Here is a 25,875-nt window from a genome sequence, read left to right on the forward strand (position 1 = left end):
TATTTGTTGTAACTGGTGACCTGAAATGATTGTTTCTATTAAAATCACTACTGATATTTGAATTATAGTATCAAAGGAACTTATATATTTCATTATGAAATTTTAGAGCATAAATAACTTTAGATGTAGTGGATTCTTCTATTTTTAAAAATGAGACAATGAGCATCAACGATTAATTAACCCAAACCTTAGAACTTGCTAATAGCAGCACCAAGACTCCTTTCTCCAGTATAGGTTTGTTTCCATTATTTCTTCTAACACTTAATAAAGGATGAGACGGAAAAAGGAAGGAAAATGTTTGGGAACAGTAAAAAAAAAAAAAAAGACAGCCTTGGCCAGGCACAGTGGCCCATGCCTGTAATCCTAGCACTTTGGGAGACCGAGATGGGCGGATCATGAGGTCAGGAGTTTGAGACCAGCCTGGCCAACATGGTGAAACCCCATCTCTACTAAAAATACAGAAATTAGCCAGACATGGTAGTATGCCTGTAATCCTAGCTACTCAGGAGACTGAGGTAGGAGAATCACTTTAACCTGGGAGGTGGAGGTTGCATTAAGCCAAGATCGTGCTATTGCACTCCAGCCTGGTTGACAGAGCTACACTCCATCTCAAAAATACAAAAAAAGCTAATTTTTGTATTTTTAGTAGAGATGGGGTTTCACCATGTTGAAAAGAAAAGAAAAGAAAAGAAAAAAAAAAAGCATCCTTAAAAACCCTTTGATCAGGCCGGGCGCGGTGGCTCAAGCCTGTAATCCCAGCACTTTGGGAGGCCGAGGCGGGTGGATCACGAGGTCGAGAGATCGAGACCATCCTGGTCAACATGGTGAAACCCCGTCTCTACTAAAAATACAAAAAATTAGCTGGGCATGGTGGCGCGTGCCTGTAATCCCAGCTACTCAGGAGGCTGAGGCAGGAGAATTGCTTGAACCCAGGAGGCGGAGGTTGTGGTGAGCCGAGATCGCGCCATTGAACTCCAGCCTGGGTAACAAGAGTGAAACTCCGTCTCAAAAAAAAAAAAAAAAAAAACCTTTGATCATCTCATGACCACATGAGTTAAACATGACACTATGACTGTTAAATTATGCCCGCCACACAGTGGTTCTTCCTTGAAATAGATGTCTGTTCTACAATTGGATTCATTTTTCCTATACTGGATCAGGTACCATTTCTTTTTTAGCAATTTTTTTATATAATAATATTGATTATCCACTATATCCAAGGCATTGTAGCATATGAACTGTGCTAGTTAAGTAAAATAAATTAAAGCACAATGAAAAAATGGTTATGAAAAATTGAGATTGCTTTATATTCTAAATATTTTTCTTTTTTTCTTTCTTTTTTTTTTTTTGTGATATAGTCTTGCTCTATTGCCATGCTGGAGTGCAGTGGCACAATCTGTAACCTGTGCCTCCAGGGTTCTGGTGATTCTCCTGCCTCAGCCTCTCAAGTAGCTGGGACTACAGGTGCACACCACCACGCCCAGCTAATTTTTGTATTTTTAGTAGGGATGGGGTTTCCCCATGTTGGCCAGGATGGTCTCGATCTCTTGACCTTGTGATCCACCCACCTCGGCCTCCCAAAGTGCTGGGATTACAAGCGTGAACCACCGCACCCGGCCCATTCTAAATATTTGTTTGAGTCACAGACTCTGAGAAAATTGAAATCTTCTCTCCCAGAAAGGCACACATCCACGCAAAAGCCAACCTTAAGAATCCATGATTGCCAAATTAAAACCCCCATTTATCGATGCACCTGTGGTTTTAAATCATTTTTTCATTGCCAAAGTATAACTGAAAACCAACTGAAAAACTCATTAATTAAGTGCTATAAAATTCTGAGCAAAATGGCTAATAAGTTTTAATTTTTGTCTTTGATTATAGTATTTGAGGGTAAGATCATATGTAATTTTTTGGAAATGTTACAGTTTTCTAATTGCTAAACATTTAGATTGGCTAGGGAGATAAGTATCCTATTGCCTTAGGATAATGTTAGATGTGAAGAGGTCAGTCTGTTTTTTCATCTGAGGATCTAATTAAGCAGATGGCTTAAAGTATATCTTTTGTATCTTCAGAGTCTGTGGTTTATCACCTTATTCATAGACACATAATCAATTTTTCTTCCTCAGTAAATGGAGTTCCTTGGCCTCAAGAGGCTACAAGACGAAATAGCCATACCTTTAACTGCAGGATGCTAATTCACCCTCCAGATGAGCCAGGCACCGAGAACCAAGAAGCTTGCCAGCGTTATGAAGTAATGCAGTGTTTCACTGTATCACAGCCAAAATCAATTCAAGAGGATGGAGAAGGTAAAGCCAAACGTCTTTTTAAAGTGTTTATTTCTTCTGTGACTTTAAGGAAAAGAGAGGAAATAAATTATAAACTGACTTTTTCAGATAGTATTTTTGGTTACTATAATATGTATCAGAGTAGCTCTTCCATTTGCTATATATTCTTAATACTTAAAAAAACAACAATTACTAACATCGAGAATCATTCCTTTAATATGCCCCCCAGATTCTCAGTTTTAAGCTGGCATTCCTGCTAAAATGTCAAATAATTCAAACCAACTTGCTGTCTAGAAATAAGTGATGTAACTAACTGCTGCCAGTTGGAAATGTACCAGATGCAGCAGACTGTTGAACAGCTCTGATTTTTAGAAAGTTTCAAGTTTAGAGTGTAGGGAACATTGGAGAATAGAGTTGGCATTTTTCAGGCTATACAAGGTAATTTATAAGGAGAAAACTTATGAACAGATGGAAACATACTGAAGCTCTAATATGAACATGGTGTCAACATGGAATTAGTTAAATATGTGACAGTGGATGAGTTTTCCATGTAAACTTAGACTGAGCTAAGTTTAGAAAATCACAAATTGAGAACTGGAGTAAGAACAAGGGAAGGTAGTAGACAAGAAATCAGATACAAAAAAGCTGTGTACATTGCAGGTCTCACCAGGAAACAGGTGACAATCTACCGGAGACTTTTTACAAAATACACATGCCAAGTCTTATTTGATTCAAGTTCATTTTTAGCTGTGTGATAATGCGTATAACATCCTCAAAACAAAATTTGGGAATAGGATTTTGAAAAAATTATATATCCTAAAAACATGAAGTCATCTGTTAAGAGGAAAATAGTGCTTCAGAATTAAAGGTTGTTTTTCTCATACAATTATCTGCACTGTGGTTATAAGAATAATCTTTGTAGTCATTAAGTACTGATGAGTATAGGAAATTGACTACTAAACTGTATTTTAGAAAACACTGTGCCACTTGTATCTAACCAAAACTACTACTTCTAGTTATTATCATCCAAGTACATGAGATGCATCAGTCTCCTCTAGTATTTATTAAGAGCATTAAATAGGAAGGAATGGTTTATGCCAACTAACTGTCTACCTGGAGCTGTCAGTTTTTGGTTACCAGCAATTTTATTTCTAATATACTATTAGATAAGAATGATTCTTGACATTTTGGGCTGGGTGATTTTTTTAAAAAAAGAAAAAAGAGTGATTCCAATATTAGGTCCTGTAACATGTATTATTTTTATGAAAATCATTAATAGCAAGTGATAGATGTAAACTATTTTCTACTCTTTCCTTCAATTTCCCTTCTTGTTTTGGGCAGATTTCCAGTCATGTCTGATTTGTATTGCACGACGATTACCTCGGCCTCCAGCTATTACGGGTGTAGAATCTTTTATGACCAAGCAAGATACTACAGGTACTAATTGTAAAGTTCAGAATGTTCCATAGGTATTAATAATGTGACTGTGCCCTTAAAACTAATTATATCCAGAATGTCTTTTTGTTCTATGACATTTAGGCTTTGCTCCCTAGTCTTACACAGAAAACATTTTAAATGGTGCTCTGAGATTATGCAGTTTAGGTACTGTAATATAATCATTATCATGATCAGAGTGCTGGGGAGAACACTTTTTATAACTATTTATATATCTACATTTGATTATAAATTATTTTTCATAATCATGGAATAAAATGTTTAAAGAAATTTAGAAGATATAGATATGTAAATATGTAACTATACATACATTTATTTAAAATAGATATGAATATGGTGGTTTTACTATTATGCTTAAATGTATCTGGCTATTTCTGTTTTTTTAAATTCTTTTTCTTTAAATTTATTTAGCACATACTGATTGAGTCCCTAGAAGTGCTTGACACTGGGTTATTTCTCAAGATGTGTATGGTTGAACAAAAATGATTTAATGACAAATGTGTTATTTTTTATTATGGAAAAGTTATGAGATGGTGTAAGGGAGGATATATGAAATTAGCTGGTCAGCAAAGGCCTGTCTGAGGAGCTGATACTGAGTTCTTGGCCCCAAAGGATAAAGTGGTGCCCACTATTTAAAGTATGTGTCTTGGAAGGGGGGCAGCAAGGAAGGGTCTTGATGCAGAATGAGTACACCTAATTGAGGAACCCAAGCTGCAGAAGCTTAAAGATAAGTAAGACTGAGATGTTAAGTTAGAAGTACTGAGAGCCTCAAAGTGAGTAACAGTGAGACTGCCTAAAAATAAGGCCTTCTTTTTAAAGGCCTACTTCAGATTTGATTTTCGGCAAGAACAAATTGTTATTGGTCTTTATAGTTTAAAATATATTTTTCTTATATTATTTGATTTTATCTTACAACAACCAGAGTTACATATATATCACTTACCTCTCTAATTTTAAAATAGAGATAAATACTAGAGGTATAGTTTCTAGCAGACTAGGATTTTAAAAATCATTTCTTCTGGATTTTATGCTTTGTGAAAGTTTAGTTTTAATGTACAGTTTGACTTTTACCACCTTTTATAAGATCTTATTTCATTATGTATTAATTTTTTAGTCCAAATAATCTAAATATTCCAATGTTGTATGCTTTGTGTTTGTGTTTTTAATGATAAACTCCTAAATGTTCTTACTAAAGAGCTAGCATGGATAAATTGGCACAGATAATAGAAAATGGTAAAGAGAATGTCAGTGAGCACAGAGAGAGGGCATCTAAGGATAGTAATTATCAGTTATCATACCTTTCTTCATTCCCTTTTGAATCTACCATGTATTTTGTTCCTTTCTAGTCTCTACCATGAACAATGCTGGAAAAATTTAATAAACCTACGGTGCATGTGTGGGTTTGTGCAAGAAAAAAATTTTTTTATTTAAAATTTTTTAAATTTTTTAAAAAAATTATTGAAAATTGAAAGTATTTTGCATGAAGGAAAAATAGATTCCATTGAAAAGGAAAATTAGTCTCTTCTGTCAGTAACTGGTTAACATAGAAAGAAACTAAATAAGGGCTTTGTGAGATAGCAGAATGAAAACCTGTTGAAAAGGGTTATTGTCAGGTCACAGAAAAAATGTCACACATGAGGGAGGCCTAAAAGTTATAAGGCTAATTTACGAACAATATGTTTCAGCTTTTCCTCATATTACATTTCTCTAAATTGAATTCTAAATTGGATTGTTTTAAGGACTGTATTTCCCTATAGGAACAACATTATCCCTGGTAGTTTTGCTTCTAAGAACCCAGGTGTTAAAATTTTAGATATTCCTGATAATATGTATAAATATATAATCATGTAAAATAAAAAAGCCTCTGGGCAATAAAATAACTATACATATATATATATATATATATATATATATATATATGAGCAGGGGGACTTCAAAGATCACAGAATCCAGCTTAGATTTTTTACAAATGAGGAGCTGGTGATTTGTAAAACCATACAGCCCTTTGCTGAGAATGGGCATCTTTAAGCCCTAATGTAGAGCTCCTTCTTGATATTACATTACTTTATACCTAAGCATTACTAAAAGGATATCACTATACTGTATACATTTATTGTATGAAGATACCAAGGAAACATAAAATATACTTAAAATGTAAAACAGTTTATTCTATCAATCATAGAATTGACTTAGCTAAAAAGAATAGGTATAATAAGTGTTAAACATTTAATTTCTTAAATTTTTGTATTACTTTTTAACTCTACATGGGATGATCCATATCTCTTAAGGAAAAAAAAAGTCTTTTTTCTTTTTTTGAGATGGAGTCTCGTTCTGTCACCCAGGCTGGAGTGCAATGGTGTGATCTCAGCTTACTGCAACCTCTGCCTCCTGGGTTCAAGCAATTCTCTGCTTCAGCCTCCCGAGTAACTAGGATTACAGGCACCCATCACCATGCCCGGCTAATTTTTGTATTTTTCGTAGAGATGGGGTTTCACCATCTTGGCCAGGCTGGTCTTGAACTCCTCACCTCATGATCCAACCACCTCGGCCTCTCAAAGTACTGGGATTACAGGCATGAGCCACCACGCCTAGCCAAAAAAAGTCTTTTACTAGTAAATGTTGAACAGTAGAGTTTTTTATTGTTGGTTGGTTGGTTGGTAGTTGGTTGGTTAAACTTTCCTGTAGTAGGCAAGGTATTCTAACTCAAGCTGTTCATGATTCTTCACTAAGACAGTCATTGCATTACTCCTCTGGTACCCTTGCTGATAACTCAACCACTTTCTCTCCAGTCCCCAAACTCTAAACTCACTTGCTGTCTCGTGGGGCTAACCCTGACATGAACACACACACACAAACACAAGCGCATGCACGCGTGCACACGCACGTCTCCCTTAGTCACTGCCTGTGAGGAACATTATTGTATAGGAAGATTATGTAGCAGTGGAATCCCTGCTATAACCAACTTTTTATCTCTGACATGATAAGAAACAAGGGTTGAACAATTAAAATTCTTAAAAATCTAAAATCTTTTATAGTTTCACTTACAGTGTTCACCAGGCTTTCCCCAGACTGTTCTTAAATGACAAAATTCCCTTATTTGAGTTTCAGTTTATTTTCTTTCCACATTTATGCCAAGACTTGGGTGATAGAGTGATAACCTGATTAAGTAGGACTGGGTACATCAGATTCAAGACCCTAAGTTAAAGAGGTCTAATGAATATTTTATTTCTAAGCAAACCAAATGAAATATATAAAGAGGGGATTAGTTCAGTGAGAAGGCACAAGTAATATGATAGATTTGAGTTGATTGTGTGAAGAAGAGGAAGATGGGGAAAATATTTAATCAGGCATTCGTAGAAGAGAAAACATTAGCAGTGAACTCTAATAATTGGGGAAATAAAAATTTAGACCACAATGAGATACCGTTTTCCACCTACTAATTTGAAAACGTAAAGAATCCTGACAACGTAAGTGATGGAAAGGATGTTAGATTAACGCTAACTCTTATACATTGCTGGTGGAAGCATAGAGTGGTACAAGTTTCAGGAAAACAGTTTAAAATTAATATTATAAAGTTGAACATTCCATAACCTACAGTCTAACAATTCTGTTCCTACATATGTACCCTAGAGAAGTTCTCACATCCATGTACTATGCAACATATGAAAGATGTTCATAGCAGTGCTGGCTGTAATGGCAAAAAACTGTAACAGTCTAGATGCCCATTCACAGGAGAATTTAAAGATGGGGATGGTGAGAAGGGAGGAGTGCACATGTGATGGAGCAATATTGGTAACGCCAAGTTCTGAAGCTGAGTGGTGGGTTTGCAGATTTTTATCTCATTAATATAATTCTTTATATATAGATCTATATTATAAATACATATCATTTATTTTGTGTGACTGTAAGATTGCATAAACGTAATAAAACAGGTCTGAATATTCACGCACTGGATTAATTGGCCCTCTGCTAACTGAGAAGTAACTGACCTGAATTCTCTCAAGCCATTTAGGAAATTTGTTCAAATATGATAACAAAGGCAAATCACTAAATTTTATACAGCGTATGTTCCATGTGCATACTGCCTAGCAAATCTTAACGTTCTCAATTATCGTTTTCTGATTCAACTTTTTTTGCCTTCAGTCTTTGTTTAATCTTAAATACAGTATTGCCTATAAATACAGCCCAGCAAAGGGTAGAAAGGAAAAGGCCTGCTTCTTATATTCTCTTTACTTAGTAATTACAAATTAATTTAAACTAAACAGTATACTTCATCTTTATCTCTTCTATCCAATCAGTTATCAGTATACAGAGAACAGAATCCACAGACCAAGCCAGAGGAGTTTGAACTGCATTAGTCTCAGTAGTTTCAGGTCAATATGATATGACTTTAATCCTTGACTAGAATCAAATTTTAGAATATGACATACCAGGACGTAACACATTCCAAGACCAAAACAATTTTTTATGTCAATAACATACTTCATAACTATATGTAATAAAAATTAATGGTGCTTTTTAAAATATTTTTGTTTATTGAGTATTTGGAAAGAAGGAATATTTCTCAGACGCTGTTGTTAGTTTTGAAACATGGATGATTTACATAAAGGGGGTGTTATAAGTGTAAACTTTTATTTTTTGTACAGGTAAAATCATCTCTATTGATACTAGTTCCCTGAGAGCTGCTGGCAGAACTGGCTGGGAAGATTTAGTGAGGAAGTGCATTTACGCTTTTTTCCAACCTCAGGGCAGAGAGCCATCTTATGCCAGACAACTGTTCCAAGAAGGTATAGTTTTCTCTCTCAATTATTTTCATTAACCTTTATCTTTACTGATATTTGAATAGTTTATATAGAACTTATGGCTTGACAAGTATTTTCTCCAAATTATAGTTTTTGTAATAATCAGTTTTAGGAAAGGAAGAAATGGGTAAGCAAAGTAATTCATGAGTGGATCCTGAAATTTGGGATACACATTCTAAAGAACAGGATGTTGTGTGGTGGTCACTCATTCATTCATTCATTCATTCAGCAGGCATATATCAAGTTCCCAACATACACAGAACACTAAATAAGGTGCCAGGGATACAGTGATGACTAAGAAACAAGGTTTTGCCCTTAAAGACCTTATAACACAGTAGGAAGGTCTATGACAACCCTAAAGATCAGTGTGATGTGGGATATGATAGAACCATAATCAAAGAAGAAAAAAATTAATTCTGACTTGAAGAATTAAGGATGAATTCAGAGAAGAAGTAATGTTTTGTTTGGCTCTTAAAGAGCATTCCCAGAAGAACAAGTATGTCAGAGGTCTTCTGGATAACACAGAGATCAGTATCATGCGTGTTTACTTCATGACTGTTGCAACACCTGTATCTCCTGACTCTGGTTGAAATTTCAAGTCAAAAAATATATCCTATGAAATTATTAATTATGGCATAGCTGCTGGGTCTTAGCATCATGGGATTATAAGATATGCATATTCCCTGCCCTCAAGAAACTTAACAGAACTACAAGAAAGGTAGGAAAAGTTATTTAAGAATTAACGCCAGAAAGTTTATGGAAGTTCAGAATTAAAGGGTTTTGATAAACTTTAAAAACATTGTCATTTAATTATGGTAGCCTAGCATTCTCCTTCCCGTGAAATCTGGTCTCTAATCTCTAAATAGTTTCTTTTGTAAGAATCTCTTTGTATGGCTATTCCTGAAAAACAATTAAAAAATATTTTTCATTATTTCATCATTCTTAACTTTAACATTTTTCCCGTAACGTTAGATTTCCTAAGTTTACAGATGATTTTCCATTCGTTACATTTTAGATCAACTGCTTCCTAGTGATATGCAGAGGAAGTAGTTTGATTTTTTTCTTTTTCGAGGAAGCTATCTATATAAATATCACAATCTGGGTATTGCTGGAACAGCTTCGTACATACTGATAGTTCTCTAGCGGCCTCTTTACTAGACTTATACCACCCCCTAAGATTGTATCTCACTGGGTAGAGCCCAGAATTTTTTAAAAAGTTTCCCAGGCACTCCGAAAGGGCAGCCAGGTTTGGAAAACCATTACAATAAGTTACTAATGCCATCCACTGGATGTGAACTTTGTGACTTCCTCTACCAAGAGTGACGCTTGACTTTTGCATAGATTTGGGACTCAGAGCGCTGTCTCCACTCATTGCCTAAAGTTCTCAAATATATGATACTTCTGATTTTTGCCTTAACTTTAAGTTGGGCCTTCCAAGGCTTCATTTAAAAGACTTATTTGCCTGTAACTTATTTTCACCAAGTCAAAGCAGATCTAGCTTACTGTCTCATTATCTAAACTACTAGGCTCCCCATAGATGCGAGTAGGCCACAATTGAAGATTTCTAAACCTTCAACAGTATTCCCCATAAAATAGATTGATTAAAGTATAACAAGTAATTAGTTTGTCATTAATATATAAACTGAAATAATTTAGAGTAAAATTTAAATAATTATAAGTATAATCCAATACCCCTTCCCCATTAGTCATTTTTTAATGTTCCCTCAGTCTGCTTTTTTTAGGGAAAAAAAAAAATCCTCAATAGAAATAACTTGTATTGTTCTTGTATTATCCAGAGTTCACATGACTGACTTCAGTGTTTTGGAGATTCTAAACAACCTGACAAACAAGTTTCTTGGATTGAGCACAGCTTTCTCTGATATTTTCTGTTCAGCAGTATCTAGCCAGATATCAGAAATGTGGTCAATGAAGCACTTTCATGAGAATCACGTGTTAAAGATATTGACCTGCTGAATTAAAATATCAGATGAACACCCGCCCAGATATCTTAACAAACCTTAAAGATAATGCTTAAGTTTGACAACCATTGGTCCATTAAGATTGGAGAGGGGTGTAATTTGCATTTGCAGTTTTCTTGCTGCCTTTTCACTTAGGGACAGTATAAAAAGAGTGAGACAAATTATGCACCATATTCTTGATTTTGTGTAGAACTTTACAGTGATTGATAGTTAGGCAGGAAAAGTTTGTCCTCCATCTGTTGTGATTTTTCCTGCCCATTAACTTACTCTTTGAAGGCAGCAACTAGTCTAAAATCCTAATATGCATTAAAATTTCTAGTTTCAGTTTTGTTTGTTAGCTGCTTTTGACAGAGTCAACTCATAAAGTGCTGTCAAAGGGAGTTTGCTGTTTTCCAGAATCAAGTTTGAAAACACATTTTGGTCAAAGAATATTTGAGAACTATCCAGCATGAATTAGATTAAAGCAATGGTTTTATATTGAGATTGGAGGGAAATACGGGTATCAGGATCACTTGAGGAACTTTTTAAACTAGGAGAAGATCCATGCAAGTATGCATAGTTTAGAAAAAGTTCTCAGGTTCTGTTCAATTCAAAACTATTACTTTAATCTAGGTTATAGTGCTTCCCAAGGTCCCTGATAAGATAGATTCATCTAGGGCAGTTGTTAAACTAGATTTCTGGACCCCACCCCAGACTACTGAATCAGAGTCTGTAGTCTAAGATGTTTACTTACAGAGAAGTTTGTAAAATATGAACCTAGATTCCACAAACTATTAATAACTATTAATTATGTTTTATGCTTAATCCCACTTTAGTGGATTTATAAGATATATGTAAGGTACCTAAGTTTCTGAGAAGTTCCACAATAAAACATGTTGTTACTGAGACTTTTTTTTTTTGCCGCAGAGTACTTTTCTCTGGAGCACATCTATCAGCAGTTAGGTGTGCTATACAGTGGGAAATGTCGGGTTATACAACTTAGAAACTAGTTGTATGAAAGTTATGTTTACATATATATAATGATATAATACATCATCTTTTCTTGTCTTTGAAATATCCCTGACATATTGTTATATTAAAAAAGTAGGTAGCTGGGCACAGTAGCCTGGAATCTCAGCCCGTGGGAGGCCGAGACAGGCAGATTGCTTGAGCCCAGAAACTCAAGACCAGTCTGGGCAACATGGCAAAACCTCATCTCTACAAAAAATAAAAATACAAAAGTTAGCCAGGCTTGGTGGCATACAGCTATGGTTCCAGCTAGTCAGGAGGCTGAGGTGGGAGCATTGCTTGAGCCCAAGAAGTCAAGACTTCAGTTAGCCTTCATCGTGCCACTGCACTCCAGGCTGGGTGACACAGTGAGACACTGCCCTCCACCCTCCCCAGAAAAAAGGTAGACCAAGAGAGCACAGCATATATAATATGATCGTTTAGACATCTTTCTATTTATCCAATTCTAGAAAATTAACAAAATTTTAACAGTTACCTCTGCATGGTAGAATTACAAATTACTGTACCTACTCTTTGTTCACCTCTCTATTAACTTCATATTAAAATAAAGCTGTTTTCATCTTTTAAAAAATATAGTTAAGGCCGGGCATGGTGGCTCATGCCTGTAGTAATCCCAGCTTTTTGAGAGGCTGAGGTGGGAGGATCATTGAGGATAGGAGCTCGAGACCAGCCTGGCCAACATGACAAAACCCTGTCTCTACTAAAAATACAAAAATTAGCCGAGCATGGTGGCACACGCCAGTATTCCCAGCTACTCAGGAGTCTGAGGTAGGAGAATCACTTGAACCCGGGAGGTGGAGGTTGCAGTTAGCTGAGATCGCGCCACTACACTCCAACCTGGGTGACAGAGTGAGACCCTGTCTCGAAAAAACTGGAAGAGGTTTATGGTATTAAGTTTGGAAGCCTTGCTATAAAACATAAAGTACCCATATTAATGATTAATTAGAATGTTCTTTGAGACTTGTGTAATGTGGTTAAGTCCACGGTCCATGTAACAATTAACTGAAAATCTTTTTATGTCAAACTTTATTAAAAATATTTGAAATATGAGTTTACTGTCCTCTTATAGTGATTTTGATATAATAAATAGAGTTTACTCATTGGTGATTAAAAATTTTAAAATAACTAGAGGTAATTTTTTTTCTGTACCTATTAACAATTTTGTAATTTTTTTTTGCATATATTTAGGTGACTACCACAAAGAAAAATAAATTTCTACCAGCATTGACCCATAGTACCCTGCCACACATTTTACACCTGTTAATATCAGTAAGGCATGCTTGTTTGAGGTTATCTCAGCACCAAATTGGGAGCGGTCAAAAACCCAAAAAGCTTTGCTTCTACAGCTGCTGTAACCAGGGAAAAATTTAATGAATCCTTTACTTTGTAGCTCTGTTGAGGCCTATTCTAGGGGAAAAAAACAAAAAGCAAAAGCCCCTGTCATGTTAAACGTTCTTTGGAAGGATTCCGAGGAGTCAATAACAGTCCTTCAATAGTATCTGTCCCCACTAAGTGTTCCAGAAAGTTTAGAAATGGACACAGGAATCAGAGATTAAAATACTAGCTGTAAAGATGACAAAATTAGGTCAGAAAACTAGGCCAAGACCTATAATCAAAATGAGATTCCAAAACTAAACCTTGAAACCCACTTAAAGGAAAATTTGTTGTGTAGAGCAAATGTTTATTGAACCATCTCTGTGAAGAGCCGTGGCTACCTTACTCATCTCTTAATTCAAAGTATTAGTGATTGTTATACAGGGTTAGCTGTTGCCATAAATGGTGTCTAGGGATTAACTGTGTGTATGACTCAGAACATAAGTACTTCGGAAGCTGCATATTTCTTGGTTTTTTTTCCCTTTGATGTTTATTGAGGAAATATTCATTGTAATACCTGCTATGTACTCCATTCTAGGCTTCATGCTAGATATTATCTTACATTGTTATTGGCTTCAATTTTAGTAATGAGTAGAGTGAGATGGGTGAAGGTTAATTTGCGTTAAGTCTTAAACTTATAAATGACAGTGAAAGGTCAAGCCTGAATGTGACTCCTACACTCTTACTCTTTTCGTTGATTTATGCTGCCTTCCTTTTACCTCTTCATCTGAACAATTAAGCACCAGAATTTTAGTTAACTGGAGTCTTGCTGAATTCTAATTGATTGAAATTTTACCATATTAAATATTGCCTTTTTCTCATTTCTAAGAATGGCTGAATGAATTGTAAAATACTGTCTTAGTCCATGCATTCTCATCCAAAACAAATAATCTGATTTCAAAACATAAAGTGTGGTAATTTTCTTGTATTAAATTAATAGGATTCCCCAAATTCAGGAATTTCTCCTAGTTTAGATACATTATATTTAGTAACTATGCCAGTGATTTAGCCGAAATTGCCAGATGGGTAAAGAATATGATTGTCAGATGTAAGTCTTATCCTTTTAATTAAATTTATATTCTGGTTTTGGTACTTAGATATTATGGTATAGATTTATAACAAACTGTACCTTTTTCAGTTGGTACTGTATACACAGGACAATAAGAACGTGTTTTGTTTACTTCAAGTAACATGTAACTTCAAAAATTATTTATTAATTGGTAATTTTAAGCCTCTTTCACATGTCCTTTAAAATGTAGTCAAAGCCTCCTCTGAAATGTTTTTGAAAAATTGGACTAACATTTATCACAGGCTGAATTATAACAGTCATTTGTGGTAGTACTCACTCTTTCTTAAAATAGAATTATATGGTGTTATTAAAACAGCAGTGATGTTTTATTACGTAATAGTCTGGCATCGCCTTTACATATTTAATAAATACCTATATGGTTAGAATTTTTTCTGCTGTTAGTAAAGCCTTAAGACAAAAGTAAATTATGCTGCTTATAAATGACTTGAACACCTTAACTTAGTTTTTGTTCCTTATACTAATTACCATTGGCTTTATCTTAATTTGCTTACTAAACTTTAAAAATTCAGACCTTAAAAATAGTACACAGATTTTATACATATTTATAAATCTAATAATTTATCAAATGAGACCTTAGTGATTCACATTCCTGAGTGAAAAAATTAAATTTGAATATTAGTTAAGGAAATCTGTAAGCTGATCAAAACTTAGTAAATTTTGCGCCGGGCGCAGTGGCTCAAGCCTGTAATCCCAGCACTTTGGGAGGCCGAGGCGGGTGAATCACAAGGTCGAGAGATCGAGACCAACCTGGTCAACATGGTGAAACCCCGTCTCTACTAAAAATACAAAAAATTAGCTGGGCGTGGTGGCGCGTGCCTATAATCCCAGCTACTTAGGAGGCTGAGGCAGGAGAATTGCCTGAACCCAGGAGGCGGAGGTTGTGGTGAGCCGAGATCGCACCATTGCACTCCAGCCTGGGTAACAAGAGCGAAACTCCGTCTCAAAAAAAAAAAAAAAAAAAAAACTTAGTAAATTTTATGGTATGTGAGTTACATCTTAGTAGAGCTGTTATTAAAAAATCATCCAGCAAAAGAGAAAACAAAACTTGTTTAAGATAATACTGAGAGTAAGAGGGGAGAAATATATATTTGGTATTTTTAATGGAGATTTCATAAATTTGAAGAGCTGCCCCAAGTATAGAGAAAGATTAAGGTTGGGCCAGGTGCGGTGGCTTATGCCTGTAATCACAGCACTTTGGGAAGCCAAGGTGGATGGATCGTTTGAGGTCAGGAGTTTGAGACCAGCCTGGCCAACATGGTGAAACCCTGCCTCTACTAAAAATACAAAAATTAGCCATGGTGGTGGGCACCTGTAGTCCCAGCTACTTCGAAGGCTGAGGCAGGAGAATTGCTTGAACTTGGGAGGCAGAGGTTGCAGTGAGCTGAGATCGCACCACTGCACTGCAGCGTGGCAACAGAGCGAGACTCTCTGTCAGAAGAAAAAAAAAAAGACGATATTTCCCAGATTTGGGATTTCCTCATAATCATAACTTCTGTGAGGAGACACCCATTCAAGTATGACTAAATTAAAACCTGTCATCTAGTGGTATATTTCAACTGGAATCATCTTTCCTCCTCATATCTGCTTTGTCTGAACTACTTTTTATTCTGAGTCTAAGCAGGCAGCAGTTGGGAGGGCATCTAAAGTGAGGTTCTAAGTAGAAATAAATAAAGCCTGGTGACTTTAAAGCCAGTGTATAAGTATCAGAATTTTAACTAGGTTTCTCTTTTGTTTGAAACAGTGATGACCCGTGGCACTGCCTCCAGCCCCTCCTATAGATTCATATTGAATGATGGGACAATGCTTAGCGCCCACACCAAGTGTAAACTTTGCTACCCTCAAAGTCCAGATATGCAACCTTTCATCATGGGAATTCATATCATCGACAGGTACTACTTATTTGGAGAGTTTCATTTGAAATAAGCCAGTTCACATATCTCTTCTTAGGGATATTTTTTATATTCTTGATGGCTAGAAAGCAGAAATTCTAAATTAGGCACAAAACTAGTGTGATGAGTACATATAATTAATATATCCATATTGAGTTTTATAGTCTTATCATGTAATAGCTTTGTTGTTCATAAAAGGAGGTAGGAAAACTGAGTCTGAAAATACGCTTTTTAGAGGGTAAAACCAAAAAGATGGCTAAAAATTTACAACATTCCATATGTGAATCTTTTAAGAGATTTCAAAGTTGGTTAACATTGTTATTGTTATTTTTAGTTTTGAAAGTGCTTTATTTTCATCAGGGCATACTTGGTGGCTCCTGAGTTCAAGCTGACAATTTCTCACAGAAATTACAAATCATTAAACCATCAACTTGAGATTTTTGAATGCCATTACCTCTAATTTGTTCCCCCCCCAAGTATGTTTTACACTGATATATGGCAAATTCATGAAACTGTTCTTTTATCCTGTGATTTATTCAAAATCCTACATTTACAATGGTTAAAATGTAGCATTAAAAGCAAAGACATTTCCCCTCACTTCATCTTTTTCTCATCTAATGTATTTGCTTATTGGAACATGGTAATGCCAGTCACAAATCTGTTGTCATAATTATGAATTTGAGTAAAGAACTCACTGAAAACCTGAATTCAGTATTCTGGTTTTTCTCTACTTTTAGTTTAAATTATGCTTGTGAGTGGAATTAGCACAGTTCTTTTTTCCATATTGTGATTTCTCTTTCAAAACATCTGCTATGTCTGCATATCACCCTTTTTAATTTTACATCAGTGACACAGTATTTTCCTTACCCAGTCTTCCTCTTTGGAGTTCAAATACTTAAAAGCTGTAACAGGAGTCATAAATAAGTACTTTATAAACAGAGGTGTGGGAAATTTCTTTTTCAACCAAAAATACTATTATAATGTTAATTGTGTATATTAAGTTTAGAAGTGTTTAAATTAACATATATTGGATTTTTTCCAAAACCAAGAAAAATTTATTTTACATGTAACTGAGACCATTATCAAGTGTAAGAGTTGATAAGCCTTATTTCTTATTAAGTGGTGCTAATATTTTGCAGTTTTTCTTAATTTAAGATGATACAGAAGCTCTTTACTTGATAGCTTGCATAGTATGAAATCAATGGTCTTGTTTTAGAATATGCGTCATAAAAATATTTTAATAGAAACAAATGAAGATGTTTGAATAATAATTTCTTTTTTCCCCCAGGGAACACAGTGGGCTTTCTCCTCAAGATGACACTAATTCTGGAATGTCAATTCCCCGAGTAAACCCCTCGGTCAATCCTAATATCTCTCCAGCTCATGGTGTGGCTCGTTCATCCGCATTGCCACCATCCAACAGCAACATGGTATCCACCAGAATAAACCGTCAGCAGAGTTCAGACCTTCATAGCAGCAGTCATAGTAACTCTAGCAACAGCCAAGGAAGTTTTGGATGCTCACCTGGAAGTCAGATTGTAGCCAATGTTGCCTTAAACCAAGGACAGGCCAGTTCACAGAGCAGTAATCCCTCTTTAAACCTCAATAATTCTCCTATGGAAGGTACAGGAATATCCCTAGCACAGTTCATGTCTCCAAGGAGACAGGTTACTTCTGGATTGGCAACAAGGCCCAGGATGCCAAACAATTCCTTTCCTCCTAATATTTCAACATTAAGCTCTCCTGTTGGCATGACAAGTAGTGCCTGTAATAATAATAACCGATCTTATTCAAATATCCCAGTAACATCTTTACAGGGTATGAATGAAGGACCCAATAACTCCGTTGGCTTCTCTGCCAGTTCTCCAGTCCTCAGGCAGATGAGCTCACAGAATTCACCTAGCAGATTAAATATACAACCAGCGAAAGCTGAGTCCAAAGATAACAAAGAGATTGCATCCATTTTAAATGAAATGATTCAATCTGACAACAGCTCTAGTGATGGCAAACCTCTGGATTCAGGGCTTCTGCATAACAGTGACAGACTCTCAGATGGAGACAATAAGTACTCTCAAACCAGTCACAAACTAGTGCAGCTTTTGACAACAACTGCCGAACAGCAGTTACGGCATGCTGATATAGACACAAGCTGCAAAGATGTCCTGTCTTGCACAGGTACTTCCAATTCTGCCTCTGCTAACTCTTCAGGAGGTTCTTGCCCCTCCTCTCATAGCTCATTGACAGAGCGGCATAAAATTCTGCACCGACTCTTACAGGAGGGTAGCCCCTCAGATATCACCACTTTGTCTGTCGAGCCTGATAAGAAGGACAGTGCATCTACTTCTGTGTCAGTGACTGGACAGGTACAAGGGAACTCCAGTATAAAACTAGAACTGGATGCTTCAAAGAAAAAAGAATCAAAAGACCATCAGCTCCTACGCTATCTTTTAGATAAAGATGAGAAAGATTTAAGATCAACTCCAAACCTGAGCCTGGATGATGTAAAGGTGAAAGTGGAAAAGAAAGAACAGATGGATCCTTGTAATACAAACCCAACCCCAATGACCAAACCTCCTCCTGAGGAAATAAAACTGGAGGCCCAGAGCCAGGTGAGTAACTGCTTATTTCATAGAACGGTCATTCCTAGTAATTATTTTTTATTTATTCTATTCCATCTGTAGACCAGATATGAATTCATGCTATGTTCTATCCATTGGGCTTATATTAAGAGGTTAGTATGAATAATTGATCACAGGATGCCCTCAAAATTTTTCTTTAAAACTTCAGAAGGCTACGGTTTTAATGCAGAATTCTACAAAGTGGATTCTTCTTTCTCTATAAAATCAGAGTTCACATCTTTAGACATTTAAAAAAATACCTTCTCCACTCCTTCCTCCCAGCCCTACCTATTGAATCTAACTCTCTAGGAATAAAATGTGGTACCAAACCTAAGTTTGGGAACCTCTTATGTAAATGAAGTGGGAGAGAAATGGAAGGAGGTGGACAAGGTTACCTAGTCTGGCTTGTTTTTTATTTCCTTTGAAGCATTTCCTAAAGCTGTTTTCCTTTTCATTTGATTCTGACCACCCTCAGCCATCAGAAAATAGGGACTCAAATATTCTGGGTAATAAAATATTGTCCTTACATAACATCCCCTGAAGCAGAAATAAATAAAGACAAACCTTTCCATAAGTTGTTATGGATTAGAAACATCTATGTTTAGAATGGGGCAAAAGTGATGTAAAAGTAAACAGGTACCTTCATTTATTGTATGATTGCTTATGGACTCTGAAGGAATATAGAAGAAAAAAAAAAAATATATATATATATATATATGGCTCTTCCTAGGAGCTTTCACATTATTTAGAGAAAGAATACAGACATTCATTAATCAGCTAACAATGTATATACAAAGCAGTTTATCCATAAGACTCCATTCTAAAACACAAATCACACTTAGTATGCATAGGTCCTTCGGTTTCTTGAATCAGCTTAGTTTTCTGCTCTCATCTCACAAGAATTACTCTCTTCCCTTAGGCATACTGTATTCTAGGCAGATGGAAGTCCTTGTCATTCCTAGAATAAGCCATGTCTCTTCTAAGCATCTTCTGCCTTGTTCTTCTTTCCGTGCCCACTGAAATTCTACTTATCCTTCACAAACCAATTCAAATAATATCTGTATAAAACCTTCCCCAAGTATCCCTAATTAGACATTTCCTGCCCCTGTCCTCTTGTAGTGCTTCATATGGTCTCTGTTTACTATTTGTAGAAACACTATTTTGACTGGTTTTTTTACGTAGTGTGTTCTTTGAGGATAAGGCTATCTCATGTTTCTTGGTACAGTGAAACTAATGTTTTTTAAAGCAGAAAACAGCATTAAATAATAAGTATGTTAAAAATCTCACTCTTTAAAAGGAAAAATGTTTATAAGATAATGCCATTGTCTACAGTTTGTGCATCTGTTTTGTGCACATTTGCATATATTTCTGTTCAGTTGATTCCTAGGAGTAGAACTACAGGATCATAAGATATGCATATGTTCTTTTTCAGCAGATAATGCCAGTTTTCCTAGTATATGAATATTTTTTCTAGTTGTTCCAAGTCCTTATTAACACATGATATTATCAATATTTTAGATTTTTAGATATTGTCAGGTATTTTAATTTGCATTTTCTTGATAAATATTCATTGATCATTTGGATATCTTCTTTTGTAAATTGTGTAGTCTAGTCTCTTGACCATTTTTTAGTGTGTTTTTATTTTGCTTATTGACTTGTAAGAGTTCTTTATGTAGGAATCTTTTATTGGACATATATTTACAGATATCTTTTCAATGCTAAGGCTTACCTTTTCTTTCTCTTACTGGTACTTTTTGATGAAGTTCTTCACTTTAATATAGTTCAGTTTGTCAGTCTTTTCCTTTATGGTTAATGCTTTTTGCACATGTGTAAAAAAAGACGTGTTCACAAATGTTCATAACAGCTTTATTCATATCAACCAAAAACTGGAAGCAACTCAAAAATCCATCACAATAGAAAGGATAATTATGTTGTGACATATTCATACAGTGGGACACTGTTCAGCGATAAAAATGAATGAACTACTGCTAAATGTGGCAGTGTCTGAACCTCAGAAATACAACTTTGAAATAAGTCATATTTAACAAGTACACACATTTAATTCTATTTATATACTCTAGAAACAAAAATTTTAGTTGCACTAGATAGTGAAACCCAAAAAGAAATCATAGTATAGCAATATTGTGAAATAAAGGCCAGTTTTCTTCTCTACATAACCTAAGACAGATGTAGGAACTCCTACAGATGTAGGATAGACTCCTGTCTATTCTAGACAGATGTAGAATAGACTCCTGTCTATTCTAAAAGGTATGTTTCTTATACTAGTAAGTCCTTAAGTGAGAAGTAACCTTTCTGAGATCTTTAAATTTATGGAAAAGTTTCCAAACTTTTTTAAATTATAAAAAAAGTTGTATCAGTGTAAGTTTAAAGTAAATCATTTTATGAAATTTTGAATAATATGACAGGAAAAAATCACCCATAATGCCGTTATCATAACACAGTACTACTACAGACACTTTTTTCCAGCCTAATCATTTTTTATACATAGATTTTTATACCAAGATACAGTAGAAAAATATTACATGTATATTATTTATATCCTGCAGTATATGAATATCAGAAGCATCCAGATATTTTCCCCGATAGAATAGTTAGCTCATGTAATTTCCAAGTAGCCCCAGTCATTCTAATTATTTCTTCTTTCTTTATTCTCTCAAAGAGACACTAAATTCATAGAGTTTAAAGAAGCAGCCTTTTTTTGTACATTGTTTCAGGTGAAAGTGTAGAATATATTTCCTCTAACTTTGGTTTCCATTCTTAGTTTACAGCTGACCTTGACCAGTTTGATCAGTTACTGCCCACGCTGGAGAAGGCAGCACAGTTGCCAGGCCTATGTGAGACAGACAGGATGGATGGTGCGGTCACCAGTGTAACCATCAAATCGGAGATCCTGCCAGCTTCACTTCAGTCCGCCACTGCCAGACCCACTTCCAGGCTAAATAGTATGTTTTGAGGACACCACCTCATTTTAAACATTTAGTGATCATATGGATTAACACTTTGTCTCTCACCAGTATTATACAGATCCTTTGCTTAAGAGTGAAATATCTTTTTATTAATGCCACTATAAATAATAAAGTAGTTATATTTAGACATGTGAACTTCATTCATCATGTGTATTTTAAATTATAACCTCTACCCTTTAGTAAATAATGTTGAGGTGAGCAGTTGATGTTAAGGAGAATAATTTTGTCATCCTATCCAAAACATCCCGTAACAGGACTTTCAGAAATACAATATTGGGTCAGATTGTTTCCCAAATATCTTCCTTGAAAACTAATCCTGTGAGTTGCAGAAAAAAAAGATTCTGTACTAAAATACACTGGGCAAGTGCTACATGTTCCATACATTTCATATTGATGTTTCAATGCCTATTGGCAGTTTTGAGAAATCCTGTATTGAAGAAAGTAGTTTAGATTTCTTTTGACCAACATTTCTCAAACTTTCCTGATAAAGGAATTTCTTTTCTCAAGTAATACATGTTATACCACAGAATGAGTTTTCCATGAAGTTGCTTAGTAGACAGCTGTGTTAAAATATGTTATTGTTCTAAGCCAAGTTAGCATTTTCCTAATTGAGAGACACTTTGATAGTTTAATACATTAAATTTATGAAGATAAGGCTGTCAGATTTTTTTAGCCATCACATTTTGATGTTGAAAAAGCCAGTAGTAAGAATTCCATTGTATGACCTTGAAACTAAAGGAAACTAATAAGCTTGCTTTCAAAATTAGTCTGGATTTCCGACCTTAGTCCTATTCCACTTCTGATGATATCAGACGTGGGATTTCATTTATTTCACTCCTACTGGAACTTTTAGCTGTCATGACCCAATTACTGATGGTTTACCAAGATTTCAGACAGCTGCCAAGAATAATCTTGAATCATCTGTGACATTTTTGGAGGCAGTATTTTAGCTGACCAGAGTACTAGAGGAAGGGTCAGAAGACTACAGTCAAATCTTACATTCTCCGGTCATTAACAGTCTTACCTCAAGGAAGGGCATTTTTTGAACCTTATTCTTTTTATCTGCAATATAAGAATTAGAGGAAATGATTTTGAAAGTTTATTCTAATTGAATCACTGAGGCTCTAGACTGTAATATCAATCACAGTTAAGGAAACAATAAGATGCAGGGCTGAAAAGAGGTAAAATGAAAGTCTGCATATTGATTAGTTTGGGGGTCCTTATCTCCTTCCCCATCCAATATAGGAGACTGAAGGAATTTTCTCAGGAGACATTGAATGGGCAGAAAGATGTCTGCATGTGAGTATATAAGTACAAAAGCCATTCTGCTATCTCATCATCCAACAACGAAGACTACCAGAAGACACAAGCCTAGCACTCAGCCCTCCCTGTTCATATTTTAGAACACTGACTGAACAGACACACTTGGCTGAAGTCAAGAATCGTCAGTATTTGAGGAAACTCTGAAACTTGAAAGGGAGCAAAAGAAATAAACAGAAAAAGTATGCAATGGAAATATATAATGAAGACCAAAAAAGAAAAAAACGACTAGAAATTTTACAAAGATAAAAATATATTACCCCTGAAAATATGGAAAGGAAAAAAAAGGGGCAAAGAACAGAAAAAACTCTCGAAAATTAGGTATCCAACATTTATTTTTTAATGAGAGAAATGTAAGATGATGCAGTTGAGAAAATCTCCCAGAAAGAACAAAAAGATGTTCCCAGAAAGACAAATGGGAAGTAGGGAAGAAAAAGTTAAGGAAATTACAAGGTCCACCTCAGAGAGCCAATAATGATTAAGAACTACACAAACAGGCAGGGCACAGTGGCTCACACCTGTAACCCCAGCACTTGGGAGGCCAAGGCAGGTGGATCACCTGAGGTCAGGAGTTCAAGACCAGCCTCACCAACATGGTGAAACCCCATCTCTACTAAAAATAAAAAATTTAGCCAGGCGTGGTGGCAGGCACCTGTAATCTCAGCAGTTACTTGGGAGGCTGAGGCAGGAGAATCGCTTGAATCCAGGAGGCAGAAGTTGCAGTGAGCTGAGATTGCACCATTGCACTCCAGCCTGGGCAACAAGAACAAAACTCCATCTCAAAAAATAAATAGATAAATAAATAAATAAATACACAAACAAACAATGACGGGGGAAACATAAAAAAAATGGGAATTTTCTGTTAACTAAAGGACTTGATTCTCTAGATTACAATGTTTCAACAAGTACCCAACACAAATGGAAAAAAGAATTACTTATATCAAAACTTGTCATCATATCATTCTGGAACATGAGAGATAAAGAAAAGATTCTAAAACCTTTCAAAGATAGTTGTTAATTACATACAGTGAGTCAGGAATTTATTAAAGGTAATGTTGGAACTAGAAGACATGACATTTATAATTTGAGAAAGAGGACTTCTACTTTCAACTATGACAACAATAATTGGCACTGGACTAGTCCTCCCACTGTAAATAACAGGAAAAAGAGCAAATACATTAAGCAATTCTTGTAAAACAATAGATAATAGGCAGTGTGAGACTGATCTCTCTGAGAAGGGAAGCAAGCTAGGTGAGCTCCACAGTCATCTCAGCTTTTTTCTTGGAGACATTTACCAAACCAAGTACAGGTAGGAGGAACCCAAAATAAGCATGGATATTTTACTAAACTCAGAAAATAGTGATAGGAGTTCAGTGAGACTAGGGCAGCTAGAACTTGCTGAACAAAGTACCCAAGAGGAGAAGGATATGTAGAAAAAGAGCAACAGAAATCTGAATCGGGGTTCTTTTAAATCCTTGGCTGAATACTACACTGTGCATGTGTTCAATGATATTTCATCAGGTGAGGCAAGGAACAGTTTGTCAAGGAAGAAAAACTATCAGGAAGGAGTGGCTGAATGACTATGAGAACTCACACAAGATTGGAAGATATTCAAGTCCTGACCAATCAGAGTCAGTTGACAATCTTGAACATCTGGGACGTTTAATAGAAAATTGGCCTCACTTTAAGAGTGGATTTACCCTAGACTTGCTTTGACATCTTAAAAACAAACAAACCTCAGAAGGATCAAGCTGATGTACAAGTAAATTAACTACCTGAAAGAACAGTATTCAGTTGTTTTTAAAGAAGACACCAAAATTCAGACACTCAACAATGTTATATTCATAATCTCTAACATATAATAAAAAAATTAATAGACGCATGATGTAGCAAGAAACTATGACCCATACCCAGTATCACAAAAGTATCAAAGATCTCAGTCACCTGTGAAATAATACAAATCAGTCTAATGTACATATAATATACAAACAATACATAATCATGGAAGAAGGGGAGCAAATGAAAATTTTGAAAAAATAATGGCCAAAATATTTAGAAATTTGTGGAAATTTATAAAGCTACAAATCCAAGAGTTTAATGAATCCCAAGCAAAATAAACACAAATAAAACTACTATAAGCCATATCATAATCCAATTGCTGAAATAAAAATCGTAAAACCAATCAGAAAAATGACACATTATTTCAGAGATGAAAAAAGATAGAAAATGATATAAAATACACAAAGATAAGAAAACAACTGACTTTCTATATCCAGTATCATTCAGAAATGCAGGTGAAATAAAGATGTTTTTCAACAAACCACACTGAGAAAATTTGTCACCAGCAGATTACACTATTGTTCAAGCTAAAATAAAATGAATCCAGATGGAAACTCTAACCTAAGGAAAGTAATAAGAGAGCCAGATAAGAAAGATGTGAATAAATGGAAAATTCTTTTTTCTTGTTTTTTAATTTCTTTAAATGAAAAGTAACTGTTTAAGTGGCTGGGCGCGGTGGCTCAAGCCTGTAATCCCAGCACTTTGGGAGGCCGAGGCGGGTGGATCACAAGGTCAAGAGATTGAGACCATCCTGGTCAACATGGTGAAACCCCGTCTCTACTAAAAATACAAAAAATTAGCTGGGCATGGTGGCGCGTGCCTGTAATCACAGGTACTCGGGAGGCTGAGGCAGGAGAATTGCCTGAACCCAGGAGGCGGAGGTTGCGGTGAGCCGAGATCACGCGTTGTACTCCAGCCTGGGTAACAAGAGCGAAACTCCATCTCAAAAAAAAAAAAAAATTAGAGAAAAGTAACTGTTTAAAGCAAAAAGAATAGCAATTATATATTTAATATGTAAAAGAAAAATGTATGACAGTAATAGTACAACAGGTGGGGTAGAATAAATGAAAAATACTGTTTTATATTAAATAGTATATTATTTGAGGCTAGCGGCTAAAGTTAAAAGTGTATTTGTTAATAGAAAATCCTAAAGAAGTGAGAGGAAAAGCTACTTTTCTAATGAACTAAATGAACTTAGCAAAGTCACAATATGTATACTCAGTATTTTA

At 35.4% G+C, this 25,875-nt stretch overlaps 1 protein-coding gene across 5 annotated transcripts in view; it reads left to right on the forward strand.

Annotated features, from left to right (window-relative positions):
- Window positions 1-25,875, forward strand: part of NCOA1 (nuclear receptor coactivator 1) — a 139,683-nt gene that overhangs the window by 57,466 nt on the left and 56,342 nt on the right. For all 5 annotated transcript variants that reach the window (XM_010345776.2, XM_010345777.3, XM_010345778.2 and 2 more), the window contains exons 6-11: window positions 2,127-2,306; window positions 3,627-3,722; window positions 8,387-8,527; window positions 15,735-15,882; window positions 17,171-18,491; window positions 21,283-21,463. In XM_010345776.2, coding sequence (XP_010344078.1) covers window positions 2,127-2,306; window positions 3,627-3,722; window positions 8,387-8,527; window positions 15,735-15,882; window positions 17,171-18,491; window positions 21,283-21,463 — 2,067 coding nt within the window. The remainder of the gene's footprint in view (window positions 1-2,126; window positions 2,307-3,626; window positions 3,723-8,386; window positions 8,528-15,734; window positions 15,883-17,170; window positions 18,492-21,282; window positions 21,464-25,875) is intronic.

Source organism: Saimiri boliviensis, chromosome 1 (genome assembly GCF_048565385.1).
Source record: "Saimiri boliviensis isolate mSaiBol1 chromosome 1, mSaiBol1.pri, whole genome shotgun sequence".
In the NCBI taxonomy this organism is placed as follows: Eukaryota; Metazoa; Chordata; class Mammalia; order Primates; family Cebidae; genus Saimiri; species Saimiri boliviensis.